Raw genomic sequence first — 13,667 nt, forward strand, 5'->3', positions numbered from 1 at the left:
AGAAATACCCTTTCTGTCACCACCATCATCATTAAAAATATCCTTTCTATCATCATCATCGACTTCTATTACAGAGACCCAATCCAATGTTTCCATTCTTCTAAAATTTGATTTTAAAAACCTAATAAATGAAAACTGTAGCTTCACTATTTAGAATAACGTAACCAAAGAAATAGTAGCATAAGTATGAATAATATTTGTATGTATTTTGGGTAACCTAATTTCAGACTTTCACTTCTAAGACTTGGTCAGTCTCCCTTTCTAGAGGATGGTATAATGAGTACATAGAAAGTTTTATTCACAGTGACTCTGGCTGGTGTGGTGTTATTTCACTGAGTATGTTTTCCCAGGGTTTTAGGTTAGAAACTACTGACAAAGAAATATTCCAGGAGTCAGAATTAGACATAAATTATATGCTACAGAGGTGTCTTCTTATTACCAGAAGTCAGGTCAAAGTCTCAAAAATCACATTAAGTTACTGCTTTTGTGGTTATTGAGTTTCACCCTTGAGAGAATTAAGAGGCCTGACAATGAAGTATAATAAATCTTACTCTGACCCAAACATGATTAGTGATTAAACTTCCCATGAATGATCCCAATCCTACTAGATAAACTAAGTAGAAAACTGATTTTTTCCTCCCTTTGCACATTAATGTTTAGATAAGTAGAAAAACATTTCACGTGTTTTATAAAAAATGATCACTATATGTGTCTGTTTAATTATTTAAGAGTCAATGCCTTATGTACATGCTTGGGTTTTTAAATTTGAGAATGAGAAGGGAGCAAGGAAAGGGTTAGACTTTTTCTTTAAACACAGGAGCAAATGGCTCTTTATTTTTTAATTTTTATCTATTTTCTTTGTCTCAATCCCCAGCCTCTGAGCCCAACTTGAAGGTGCGGTCCAGGTTAAAACAGAAAGTGGCAGAGAGGAGAAGCAGCCCCTTACTCAGGCGGAAGGATGGAAATGTTGTCACTTCATTCAAGAAGCGAATGTTTGAGGTGACAGGTAATTGAGGATTGGTCAGTCATACACTAACAAATGCTGGTAGCAGGAATTTTTAAAAACTAGTTTAGAATAAATATGCATGGTGCATATTAAAAGTTAATGTGAGGAGAAATATTTCTTGAAAGGAAATTTTATTGAAAACTCACAAATAGTTCAGTAAACCTTGCTATGCATTCACCAACTGTGTTAAACAGGAAATGAATGAAAAAACAGAGCTATGTGTCAATCAAGGCATGCCCAGGGAATACCAAAGCCACCTTATTCTTCTCAGAAACAGGCAGTCCATTTTGGGAATGCCAACCAGGAGACTATAACTTTTAATGAAATCTGATCAGAAATAAGCAGAGGGAGGTCCAAGAAGAACACTTCCCCCATGCTCAGACACGAATGTACAAAATGCATCTGGGAAAATTAAACTATGTGGAACAGCAAGACCTTGACTTTTCAACAAATTTACAGAACTCATAAATGACTTTATGTGTTTACTAGTGAATTGGGACTTATGGCAGGAGGGGGATATATTGCTTTTTATGAAGGGGAAGAAACTGTCATTTTCACTAGTCTCAAATGGAAGAGTTCATATTTTTTTAGCTGCCTGGTTAGTAGTGGGGTGAACAGGTTAGGAAATTCAACCTGATGTCTTACAAACCCCCTTGGTCCCAGTTGGACCTGGTATGAAATGAGAGAAGACCTAAGGATTCGAGAACCAAAAAGGCTAGCCAAAGTATTACTGACTACTGTTTATCGATTACTTTCTTAGAGCCATGCATTATGCCTGGTCTTTTCATCTGGTTGCCTCAAGAAAGAAGTGGTGATCTGCAACCATTTTTCTCCACTCTCAAAGAAAATTGTGCTTTTGCCAGTGTAGTCAGTCAGTAGTAGTTCTCCAAGACCGGTTTTTTTGTTTGTTTTGTTTTTTGATACTGAGAATTAAACCCAGGGCCTCATGCACGCTAGCCAAGTGCTATACCACTGAGCTACATCCCCAGTCCCTTTCATTTTATTTTAAGACATGGTCTCCCTATATTGCCCAGACTGGCCTGGAATTTATGATCCTCTTGCCTCAGCCTCTTGAGTAGCAAGGATTACTGGTATGTGTCACTATAACTACCTGGAATATTATCCTTAGTTTGTTTTGAAAACAAACAAACTTATTTTCTTTCTCTCTTTTGGCCATGTCAGTGTCTAATATGGGGAGGTAATGGAAAGAATGTGGAAGTGGAGATGGAAAAGTATATTTAGGTACAGAATACAAATGAAACTTAATAGTATGATAGGCTGTTTGAGAAAAAAATAATTATCTCCTATTAATTCTGATAGATTGGCATTCTTATGGGCAGAAGAGTATTGGTGATCGCAGTGGGAAAAATCTTCCTGAGGGATTAAGAATATTAAAGAAATGAACAATAAATAAAACTTTTATGAAAGTTTATGTTTGTTTATCATTATCAGTGTAATCACTAATTAGTACTAATTTAATTCTAAGTTTGAAATCACAGGCTTTTTTTCAAGAAATATTGTCATATGTTAAGTAAAAAAAGAATCTGAAGACATTTTTCATAATAGAGGTCCTTTGTGGGATTGGGAGGTTGGGGAATGAATCTGTTTTAATGAATGTAAAAGAACAATAAACATCTCAATTGCCTGATGTAAATGAAGATAGGTGGTTTTTCTAATTGGAGAGTGTAGATTTCCACTAACAGAAAAACCCCAAAAGAGAAAAGTGTGCATGTTACTATCTTTTTCTACATTATAATCTTAATATTTATCCTCATATTTATACCCATATTCTTTTCTATTTTCCTATTACTCTCTTCTTGGTTACAACTTTTGTCCACATTTTTCCCTCTTTAAAATTTATCTTTAAGCCTGTCTGAATCATGGCTAGTTCTCATTTATAAGGACTCTGACTTGGTCATTTTTTTTTCATTTGAGTTTCATTATATTTAAAATATGATGGGTTTTCTTAAAGGTTTTCTCCCCTTTTCATACATTATTTCAGGAAATCGTGTATTTGAAGAGGAATTAGTGCATTTGCGAGCACACATCTCTGGCCTGTGAGCCAGCACTTGTGATGCTTTGCTAGATATTTTTAAGTGGTATGCTGCACTTACTCTAAATGCCTTTGGCAGCTCTGAACTATCAAGACACAGCTGTCTTCACCTGTCCTCTTTCCCATTTCTCTGCCAGTTTTCATCACATTTGGATGAGCTGTATTTGGATCTTAATAGCAAATACTTTCAGTCATCTATCAGAAGCCACCATGGTGCAATGGCAGTTAAATTGCCATTGCTGTCATTCTGTTTCCTCTGTGTCTTCACTCTCTTCCGCATTTCATGGGTTTAAGTGTACACTCTTCTTAAACCCATGCCGCCTTTCAAATCACTACAGTTGATGTGTGGAAACCACTTGCTATTTTCCTTTTTCAGATTCAAGTGCCTTCTGTTCCTCTGATTCCCCAAAGCTGTGTTTTTTAAAAAAATTTTCAGCATGGACACCTGTGCCTGCAGGGCCTTTTCTACCCCTCTTCCCTTCTCCGTTGCCCCATTTCATGAACTACACTTTTTCAATATCATACCTTCTCTAAGATTGTTCTCAGTGTTACTGGGAAAGTAAATGCTGTCTCTTCCCAGTTCCTGTCCAGTGTGATGCTGTACTCCTGTTACAGCAGTTGCTGCCTTAACTTTTAATGCTTAGTACAGTGCTTTCTACCTAAAGAAATACTTTTGTTTGAATATCAAATAAAATAATATAATAATAGAATTTCAAATAGAAATAGAATTTCAAATTTCACAATAGAATTTCAAGTCAGTAACTCAGAAAATTTTAAGGAAATAGTTTTTTTAAAAAAAATGGGAAAAAATTGAAAATATGGAAACATAAATGAGATGGTAATCAGACTTTCATGGGAAACCATACTTACAACTGGAAAGATAAGGGAAGTTAAGATTTTTTGTTTTAATTTTCACTTGCTTTGTTAAAAGAAGAGTCATCAAGGTAAAAGACAATGATGAAAAAGACCAAATTAATCAAAATGTAAGCAAAAAATATGAACAGAAAGGCAGTGAGCACAATGTGTTCAAGCATTTTATAATACTAATAACTTGTTCAAATGCTACAATAAGTAACTGGCAATATCAGAATTCTGTCACCAGTGGCAGTGCATATCTGAGTAGAGAAATATTTATAATAGAAGGTTGAAAGTAATTGGTTGATTTGAGGGAAGGCAAGAAAATACTGTCTGGACCTTGGAAGCTCCTGTTGTCTGGGCCACAGATGGTACATGACAAACTTTTAAGTTTACAAGTGGGACTGGCCTGCAATGAAGTGAGTAGGAGAAAGGAGGATAAAAGACCTGAAATGGGAGAAGGTTAGTTATGGAGAGTATGTGATTGCATGTGACTGTGCAGAAAGGGCAATGGTAGGAGATGATAGTGGGCTCCCCTTTGGAGCAGATGGACATGGTGAAAGTTATCTCAGTAAGATCCTTCTGGCAAGAATTTGAAAGAATGTTTTGGAAGACTTCTGTAGTGACTCAGGAATAATTTTGCAACATTCAAGAGAGAATATTGAATACTTACTGTAAAATGATTATAGTGAGACATAGAGGAGAGATAATATAAAGGACAAACCCTACTAACTCATTAGGGTAAAGAAGAGAATGAGGATTACGTCAGGGGGGGTAATAAAATACAGAGACAAGCAGGAAACATTGAATATTAGAATGCATTGTCATGGGAGATTGAAAGTAACCAGCATTCCATAGGAATTCAGGCTGAAATTTATGAAGCATTCAAGGCAAGAAATAAAATTTTCATGAGAATGTTCAGCCTAAAAATGACATTTAAAGTCACCATATTGAGTCACTTTGACAAAGGAAAGAGAAAAGGGATAAGGCCACAAACTTAGGTGAATGTCCATTTGGGGGAATAGGAGGAGGAAGAGGAAATGTGAGATGGAATAATGAACATGGAAGTGGAAACTGTTACTATATAAATGATTAGGAGGATGAGGACAGATTTGTCAAAAGCCTTTATATTTGGTGGCATTTGAGAGAGAATGGTTAATAACAAGACACATTGCTAGGACTTAAAAGGTAGGCACTGTAGGAGAAACAGTTTACCTACAAAATGCGTAAGAAGACTGTAGGACAGAAAGAAAAGATGCTAGTGGAAACCAGATCAGATGCCCTCAATCTCTGAAAAGTATGAGGCAAGTTCTTTTGTGCAGAGTTGGGTTTACACAATGTAAGGATGAGGCAAATGAAAATTGTTGAACTAAACAAATTATAAAAAATGATGAGGAATTAATTAGAGCTCACTTAGTAATTTTCCAAGGCCTGATAAGATGATTTGTCTGGCTGAATTTCTAGGAATTGGAAATTTCTATTTTTTAATTAGGTGTTTAGTAAATATATTAGTTTCTTCATAAATTGAGATGTGTGTGAATTTTATGTCTAAAGAAGAAATAGATTAGTTAAATAAATAGTCTGTGTTGTTGTTAGCTAAGTTTTGTTCAAAAGAATTGCTTCTTTTTTTGGTATTAAAGTTTAATATATTAGGCAACGTTTCATCTTCTGGACAATAAGTTGTACAAAGTGAAAGTCAGATTATGTTGTATAAGATCATTGATTCAGGGTTGAGATTTTACATACTACTGTATTTTCTTTATTCAACTCCGACTTGCATGCACTATATGATAAGGTACAGCATTAGCATATACAATGATGAGTAGTTTATAGCTTAGCATTTAAGCAGTTTTTTTTTCAAACACAGCATGAACTGCTTTGAGTTCCATGTGTTGATGACTTGCTTTTCTGATGTGTGCAAGTTCATCATCTCTATCACTGTTTATTTTTTTATGATAACACAAAAGCAAGTAAGATTCCTTTCTTTACTTTCTTTCCCTCATTATGATTATTTCTGTTACCTTTTTACTTCTCTAGAAATTGTTGAATACTATGTTGTAGTTTTTACAGTGAACACAGAGGGAAAGAGGGAGTAATAGAAATTTTAGAAACATTCCATAAACTTCCCTAGTTCTTTTATTTAGTGAAACAGTACTTGTCACTCACTTAGGAGTAAGATAAAATCAAGCCAAGTGCTGTATGTCACAGTAACTAAAGTTCATCTTGGTATATTGTTCATAAATATTTTGCAATGTTTTTCAGAATCCTCAGTCAGTAGCAGTTCTCCAGGGTCTGGCCCCAGTTCACCCAACAATGGGCCAACTGGAAGTGTTACTGAAAATGAGACTTCGGTTTTGCCCCCTACTCCTCATGCAGAGGTAAGACCCTTTTTCTTTGCTTCTTTTACAAATTGGTTCCCTGATTAGCTTCTTCATACAAAGTGATTTTTCGTAATTTCATATGTTTTAAACCTATAAGAGAAATAACAGTTGTTTATTAACTGATATAAATAAATATTATTTATGTTTTATATGGGATGGAGTGAACTTGATCTTACTTATGGAGGAGACACTTTGGGATGTTTGGATAACAAGCAGGGTTTGGGAAGTGCTGAAATACAATCCTCAAATTAAACATTCTTAGTGATCCTGAGTATGTACACAAAAGTCTACATTTGCTATTTCTGTTTGGTTATTGGTTGTTCTGATGGGATTAAACCCAACAGTAAATAAAAGCAAGTTCACACAATACTCTCAGAAGTACAACTAGCAAATAGTTGAGTTTTATCCAGTTGACTTAAAGAATAGTGAACAATAATTGAAGTGCTTATTGTAGTAAAAGGGGCACTGGGCTCCACTGAACAAACACTTATTAAGTACTCATTACATGCCAGTCATTTTACCTGGTGATGGACATATAGAGATAAATCAGTACTCTATCCTTAAATGATGACATGTTAAAAGAAATTACTTTAAAGTCACATTATTTATTTATTGTAATTAATGATACAAGACAAGAGGAAAGTAAATATGAGCTGACAAGAATTTTTGTAGTTTAAGTATTAGACCAAGCGAAGCCAGGAGTCTGAAAGTAGCCTTTCTCACGGAACTCACTGTTTTGAGGTCACCGTCCATTGACTGAAAGTCTTAATTTTTCTGTCATTATAATGCCGCCTTCACTGTGCATTCCTCTGGGCAAGGAAAGGTGGTGTGATCACTCCCTATACATAACTGTGACATATTTCTTGTGTCATATAGAGTCATCGTACTTTGGGTCTGATAGCAGTTGTTGAAATCTCACATTCTTGGATTGCACCTATTGCTTTTTTGCCATGTGATTATCCAGCCTCAACCAGAACATGTCTGCCTTTAAAGGAATTTACTCCACTGTCTCCTGACACAAGCCAGTTGATTTTAAATAGTTATGTTGACCAACAGAAATATCTTTCAGACATAATGCCAAGAATCAGTTGTTCTGTAACTTCACATATATCATACATGCACAAATACACACATATGGCTTTGTAATAAACTATTATACATTATGAAATTATTAGGCTAAAATATAAGTTCAGGCAGAAACCCAAATGTTTTATCCCTGATATGTAGAGGATGGAAGCCAGTGAAGTTGCGTTTACTTTAAGGACATTTGTGTGCTTGAGTTTGAGCTTTGGTTTCCTGGGCCTCGCAAAGTCAAGAGATAGAAAGCAAAGCCTAGTGTTGCCAAGGAGGATAATTTAAGAGGTGACCCTTGTCCCCACCCTCCCCCAACTCCAAGCTGGGACCCAGAAGGCCCGTATCTCTGCTACATTGGTGAGTGGCTCACCCCACAGCAGGTTTGGCTCAGGGCAGAGGAGGAGGCAAATACTGAGGAGTTGTAACCACAGTTTGTCCTTGTATGGTATTATGTCCCCCAAATCACACAACCTCTAGTTGTTAGTTTGGTTTACAGTGGCCACATATTTCTAGTTTCCCAGGTGCTTATGAAAGGCAAATGTGAATCCCCCTAGAGGTACAGTCCTTCATTCCAGATCTCAAAAATTTCCCTCAATTTTTCAAGGGCCTTAAGTAGGAAAGGGAGGTGTTCTTTCTTGTGGTGATCTTTCAGTTACTTGAAGAATAATATTCAGACATTTGCATTATCTCTAGTTCCTTCATCTATTTCTTGTTTCTTGTCATCTTGTCACCCCTCTTTTGTATCTTTTCAAAAACATACTAGGTGGAATAAATATTCCACAAATTTTGTGACCCAGAGACATAAGTGAGATTATTGGACTATTGGGTTGCTTCATGAGTTTATATTATCAATATTAGGTGGTTTTCTGCAACCCTGTAATTAATTTCTAAGAAAATAAAAAATCAATTACAAATAGTTTTTTAAAAAGTATGGTTGCAGTTTTAATAATATGATTCTCAGTAACTGCATAAACACCAAAGGATATAAGTTCTCATGGGTCCCTGTATGAATTTTATGCCCTTGGAAATTGAAAGAGACTAACTTCCACTACATTCAGTAGCATATATGATTCTTATATAAATTCTTGTCAATCTAGTAAGTTTCAGAACACCACTTAGACTATGATTATATTTTATTAGGATTTAATTTATTAGCAATATAATATTGTTTGGAAATATGTAGTAAAAAGTTTATTTTAAAGTGGCAAGAGGGTGATGAGCACAAAATTTAGTGTGATGATTACCTTTCAGAAGGAGGAAGAGGAGAGATACAGTTTAATAGTTACTAAAGAAACTGATATATTTCATCATCATAAATGCATAGATATGAGAATATAGTACTTAACAGGACATAAAGAACAGCCAAGAGATACACAGTGATAAGATTGGAAATAGATTTTTATCTTTACTTCAAACCTTTTATGATCTATTAAGTTAAATCTCCAAAATTGTATGAACTTCATACACGCACATACACACACACAACACACACACATATAAAAATAAAAGAGAATATAAATTCATGGAGTTTGCTTATATGGTTTGGTTCTGTTTTATATTCCTAAACCCTTCGCTCTCCCAAATTATCTGTTTAGATGCCTTAGCTTTTCAGTTAATTGTTCAATATATTCTGTTACTATAAACTTTTCCTTCTCCCCCACCATTAAAAAAAAAAAAAGAAAAAAGAAAACAAAACAGAAGGAAATGTGATTTAATGGAGTTTAAAAGGGTAGAGGTATTTCTTCAGGTCAGTGACAGGACATTCACCTCCAAAGCTGGAAAGACTAGTTCAAAAGCAAGCAGTGACTTACCTCATAATGAATTAATTGTGTGCCTGAACTATGATCCAAAAGGCCAGGTGGGCAGACCTTTATGCACTGATGGGTAGCCTCTCTGTGGCCCAGAACAAAAAATGCAACCCTGATGGCTAACATGTGGTTTTCTGCTGCATTACATTTTCAGAGATCTGTAGTGTAATTCATTCTGGATAGACGAGGAGGCAGCAGAATTCAGACCCAGACTGTCAGCAAATTAATATCCTAGCTTTGTAACACTAAATGTTTCCATCTAAACCAGAGAAAGAAAAATATTTTTAGCCATACTTGATTAAGCATCATTTAGAATTGCTTATGATTTTTACAGATGTCTTTTAAGATTAATAGAAGAATGATTTCACAGCAACAGAAAATTTGGGGGGTACAAATTATCTACATAATTTTATGCTCATGAATTGAGTTGTATACTTCATCATTTACAGATAGCATATTTCTTTAGCTATCTTTGCTAAAGCAACAAAGGCAAGTTTTATTTTATGTCAGTATAATAGTGTGCATTTGGATGAATTGCCTAGTCCATGACCTGTAAATAGAAAAGCTTGGCAACCCATTCATTCAGAGCCCTTGTAAATGAATGGGATTCTACCCACTTTTGGTGAGTCGGAAATAGAAATGTAAGGTTATATCTCTAATATTCTTGAGCCCCAGTTGAAAACAAATTTTTCCATCTTAGAATTCACAGGTCCTGCCTGATTTAGATAAAGGGAAAATATAAATCAAAGGAGAAAGTATCCATAAGTCCATACTTGGGAAACAACACAGAGTAATAGAGCACACAGGGGGGAAATTCAGAGGCTGGGTATGAACCTGACCGCAAAACCAACCACTCATGATGAGTGATCAAGTCACCAAACTTCCACTGACCCTCAGATTCCTGATCTAGTAAAAGGTAGTAATGCCTGCATCAACAACTTGGTTGAAAGGCATCTGTGTTCAGAAGGCAGGTGGTAAATTGTAAAGTTAGGAATAAGTTCATTTTTGTTGTTATTATCAGCGCTGACTCCCGGTAGGGAAAACTCATTAGCTTGTTTGTCTTCAAGCCAGCAGCCCTCATGTGAAAGTGAGTCTCCATCTGCTCTGACCGCTTCTGTTCCATTTCTACTATTTCTTACATATGTCAGTCCCAGAACTAAGACTGCTGGAGCTACTTGTTTCACTCATTTGTAAACTTGGTTGGAGAGCTTAAACTTCAGGGGTTTCTATTTCTAACTGCAGTCAGAGATGTCTTTACCTATCTAGTTACTTTATTGTTATTATTGTGGGCCTGCGGGTTCAAATGTGTTTCCATGGATATGAGCATCATTACTTTAGATTTGGTAGATTTATTTGATAGCTATTTTAACAGTAGCCAAGCTGCTGGTTTATTTCTAGTTGAACATTAGTGGCTATCTTTGCTCTGTTATTTTTTAAATATTTTTTTTCCAGTAGATGCAAATGATTTTGTAAAAGGATTCTAATAATAAGGTTAAATGTTCTAAAATCATATGAAATGTCACTTGTTTTGCCCCAATCTCACATGACTCATCTGCCTATTGTTTCATAATAGCTGTTGTGACATTTGCTGTAAATGTTATGCTCCCATCTGAGTGGGTGTAGAGCTATGGTTTTAGATGGCAGCAAATAAAACACTCCCCCCTTGGAAAAGAGGTTGCTATGACAAAATAATCATTTACTAGGAATAACATGAGCCAATATTGTAAAGCAAGATTTTTAACAAAACATAAATGCAAAGCTTAAAACAACTTTGAACTGTAAAGCAAAGCCTATAAATGATTTTTTTCTTTTTTTTAAAATCTTACATACATTCTATAATAGTCATACATTCTTCAGAATCCTGTAAGCTTGAGGACTTGGAGATTTTTACTACCTGAATAATTTTCTTTTTATTACAGGAAACTCTTAATTTTCTACCAGTTATCTAAAAGAAGAGTTGAAATAAATACATTCTTGAAAAATAATAGTAAATGCATGGACAAATATTAGATGATTAAGGGAATTTTCATCTAAGCATTGCTTTCTTCTTTTTAGTTGGGCATGATTCAGGAATTTGACACTTCTTAAAGTCAAAGTTGATTGACACTTATGAGCAAGTTTTACCTTGTGACATTCTGATAGACACAGCTGACATCTGATAGAGCTATTCAGAGGTGCTTCAGTCTTAGGCTGAAGAATCTGACATCCAGGGAAGGTAGGTGACTCACAGCCAGTGAGTGGTAGAGTTCAAGTATAAGGCAATAAACCAACTTTTTACTAGTCCAAACTTCTCCCAAAACTGGGTTTTCGTTTTGTTGGTTTTTTTTACCCCCTCAATTTTCATGAGTATTGTAGATAAGTTTGGACAAACAAGAAACAGAAAATTCTACATCCACTTTTCCTATCTCTTTAAAAATATGTAATTATATAATTATGTAGTATTCCATCAAGGGTCATTGTTGACTTCTTTTGCCCTTAAGAGTAAGAAAGGTGCTCATTTACCTTCCTCACCAAATCTCTTTCCCTCCCTCACTCGTTCCTTCTTTTTTCCCCCATTTCCATTTTCCTTGTGCTACATGCATGTATTCTCCTGCATTTTCATTTACCTGAATCCTTACATGCTATGTATTTTTTGCTTTATACCCATGTACTTTACTGGATCTAAATGGCACAGTGTTATCTATCTCAGTTCCTTTCTTTATCACTAACCATGTGTTTATAAACCTGGTTGAATATGTATGGATGCTTTCAATCACCGAAGAAATCTGGTGGGTGCTGCTCCATTTCATCCATTTCATTCCTCAGTTAACTATGCCAGCAGCCTCCAATGCCTACCCATCACCAAAAAACAAAGCTTCAATATATACCCACGGACATCTGATAGCTTAAAGAGAGAATTTCCTGTAGTTATGATTCCCAGAAGAGGAATCACTGGGTCATAGTGCATAGTATAATTGTTTTGGTTTATAATGTAGAATTGTTCACCAGAAATACTGGACTCTTCTACAGTTCCACTAGCACTGTATAAGGGATTTAGCTTTTCTATGTCCCCATGTTTGATATTGCCCATTTTTCTAATTTTTATCAGTGTTTTGTCAGATGCTGAGTCTTTCAATTGAAACTAATAGCTTCTTGATTCCAATTACTAAATAAATAGCTTTATTGAGCTATTTTCAGTCTTTTGTCTACATGTATTTTATTCATTCAAACTGCAAATATTATCTTTAAGATATTCTCTCAGCCAGGCACAGTGGGCATGCCTATAATCCCAGTAGCTAGGGAAGCTGAAGCAGGAGGATCACAAGTTCAAAGCCACCCTCAGCAAAAATTAGGGACTAAGCAACTCAGTGAGAGCCTGTATCTAAATAAAATACAAAATAGGGCTGGGGCTGGGGCTGGGGCTCAGTGGCTGAATGCCCTGAGTTCAATCCCCGGTATCACCCCAAACAAAAATAAATAAATAAATAAAAGAGAGAGAGAGAGAGAGAGAGAGAGAGAGAGAGAGAGAGAGAGAGAGAGAGAGAGATATTGATTCTTCCAATTGATGTGATAGTGAGAAAAGAGACTGAGTAAAATTTTGAAGGATCTTACTAAAATGTGAGTAGACCCTTTCCCCCCAACCCAAACACCAGGCGCAATTCGTATCCATCTCAACATCCTGCTCCATCTGGTAAAGGCTAATTATCTATCAAAACCTGGTTTTAGATTGATACCCTTCTCTGTGCCATCAAAATTTTTAACATACCGTGTGTAGCTATAGTGGTTATCATGAGTCTTGTGAGTTAGTCCTCTGCTTTGCTGTCAACCTGACTAGCGTGTGAGTCTGTGAGGCCCAGGTCCTCTCTATATGCCTAGCACCATCAATGTGATACAGAGGAGTTACTCATTAACTGCTTCACGAGGCTCATGTGATAGCCAATCACTCATTTAATATTTCTATTTTATTTAGCTATAACAAAAGTTTCTAATTCTGAAAAATGTTCACATTGAAATCATCTTTTCCACATTCTAAGCTGTGAAATGTTGGCATCTTAGCAGTATAGCACCAATTAAGGGTTGAATCCGTTTCAGAATTGGTTCCTGGAAAAATCTTGACTTTGCCTGAAAATCCTTGTTAGCTTACTTCCATGCTAAGGTCGGGTGGCCTTTTCATCTTGAAGGAATCCTGGTCAGGATTCTTCATTTTCTCAGTGGAATGGTTTCCCCATAATTTGCGTGCACTCAGGTAGCAATGTAAAATACCGTTCTAGGTTTTATTAAGACTCATTAAACTGGAACAGATAGATGATTCCCACAAGAAAACTTAGCTGAGGATAGCTGTATTTAAAGAAGCCAATTTGAGGAAAATGGTTGTTCAGTTCTATTACGTATAATTCTGGACACTGAAAATCTATATAAACTCTGTGCCTGTTTCCTTATCTATTATCAAAGGAGAGAAGCTAAGCAATGTCCAAGTCCCTGAAGTCTGTAGGATACAACCTCATGCCTAT

The 13,667-nt window shown here is 35.7% G+C and overlaps 1 protein-coding gene across 1 annotated transcript in view; it reads left to right on the plus strand.

Annotated features, from left to right (window-relative positions):
• Window positions 1-13,667, plus strand: part of Hdac9 (histone deacetylase 9) — a 658,195-nt gene that overhangs the window by 311,538 nt on the left and 332,990 nt on the right. Inside the window, exons 7-8 of the mRNA XM_076863228.2 lie at window positions 875-1,006; window positions 6,177-6,292. Coding sequence (XP_076719343.1) covers window positions 875-1,006; window positions 6,177-6,292 — 248 coding nt within the window. The remainder of the gene's footprint in view (window positions 1-874; window positions 1,007-6,176; window positions 6,293-13,667) is intronic.

Source organism: Callospermophilus lateralis, chromosome 1 (genome assembly GCF_048772815.1).
Source record: "Callospermophilus lateralis isolate mCalLat2 chromosome 1, mCalLat2.hap1, whole genome shotgun sequence".
Classification (NCBI taxonomy): domain Eukaryota; kingdom Metazoa; phylum Chordata; class Mammalia; order Rodentia; family Sciuridae; genus Callospermophilus; species Callospermophilus lateralis.